Below are 1,289 nucleotides of genomic sequence, written 5' to 3' on the forward strand. Positions count from 1 at the left end.
TTTTTTTTGCATTTTACCTTTTTGACAAAATAATGCTGCGTAAAATAATTTCTAATCCATCAGTTTAATCAATTAATTTACCTGTTCTTTGCATGGAACTTTTCCCAATGTCCAGATACCACTTTAACCTGTGTGGACAAATCTTAGTGAAGTAGTCTTTTTCGTCATTTCTATCACTTATGAGATTCTCTGTGAATATGACAGCCTCTGGTTTCAGTGGAATCCATGTTAGTCTCTGAAAATCAAATTCAAGAAAGCCTTCTCCATCATATCCATACTGAAGTACACCATTCACTTCTCCAGTGTTTTCATTCCATTCACAGCCTTCTATCTTCTGTACAATGTGAACTCCTGAAAAGAGAAAGAGAAAACAGATATTGCAATGAACCGGGTTGATATTATTGTGCATACATTGGTATTCTCCGAGATCTGTGTTATGCTTATGCATCAAGTCAGTTCATATTTAACATTTTCTTACACCTGATTGATTAATACTACAAGAAAAAAGGTTTAAAAAGGCAAGAGACAGAAAGTGATTCATTTGAGGGTTATAAACTCTAAGAAGAAGAAAAAGTGCTTGTTCTAACTCAAGATTAAAATTTAAAATTGTAAATGTGTTGTTTAATCAGCTTTTTAAATGGATGTTCACATTAACAATGTTTGAGAATACCAGATCTCACTGAAGAAACTGAAAATTAAGACTTTAGTTGTAAATGAATCAGTTGTCTTCAGATATACAGTATCCTATGGTTTGCAATGATCTAAAATAAGATAAGGAAATACTGTACCTCCAGTTTGGTTGGACTGCCGCTTCAGTATAGAAATAAATTCTGTGAAGAAGTCTGGTAGATTGTAAAAACAGTAATAAGTGTACATTCTCAAGTGCCCGTGGTAATTATCTAACGCTTGTTTCACCCAGTCCTGTCTTGGCTGTATTGTTTGGTTGTTGATGTCACAGTAACCAACCTCAACACCATCAACCTCTGCAAAAGCCGCCAAGTCTGGGATGTTTGGAATCCCAGATGATCCAGTGATGAAATACATCAGTGAGTGTTTGTCTGTGGGCAAACAATGTTTATAATGTTAGTAAATAAGGAAATACAAACATATCATAAACATATCAGAAATGATCACAAATAACCAACCAAGTACAACAGTTACACATATTTTGGACAAGATTATTTGAATCCATAATAAACATTCACGTAATGACTAGTAGAAGAGAAAATGCAATATCATTTATAATCAAAGATAAATCAAAGCATAAGTTTGATCTATATATCAATGAA

At 33.3% G+C, this 1,289-nt stretch overlaps 1 protein-coding gene across 1 annotated transcript in view; it reads right to left on the reverse strand.

Moving 5' to 3' along the window:
• The window catches only part of LOC102192740 (major histocompatibility complex class I-related gene protein-like), a 50,195-nt gene extending 49,151 nt beyond the window's left edge, over nucleotides 1–1,044 (reverse strand). The window contains exons 1-2 of the mRNA XM_005745226.1: nucleotides 789–1,044; nucleotides 82–351 (exon numbers count right to left, since the gene is read on the reverse strand). Of these exons, the coding sequence (XP_005745283.1) occupies nucleotides 82–351; nucleotides 789–1,044 (526 nt within the window). The remainder of the gene's footprint in view (nucleotides 1–81; nucleotides 352–788) is intronic.
• Nucleotides 1,045–1,289: the final 245 nt, after the last annotated feature.

The sequence above is a fragment of the Pundamilia nyererei genome, unplaced genomic scaffold (genome assembly GCF_000239375.1).
Source record: "Pundamilia nyererei isolate P.nyererei 1_Seehausen unplaced genomic scaffold, PunNye1.0 scaffold00155, whole genome shotgun sequence".
Taxonomy (NCBI): domain Eukaryota; kingdom Metazoa; phylum Chordata; class Actinopteri; order Cichliformes; family Cichlidae; genus Pundamilia; species Pundamilia nyererei.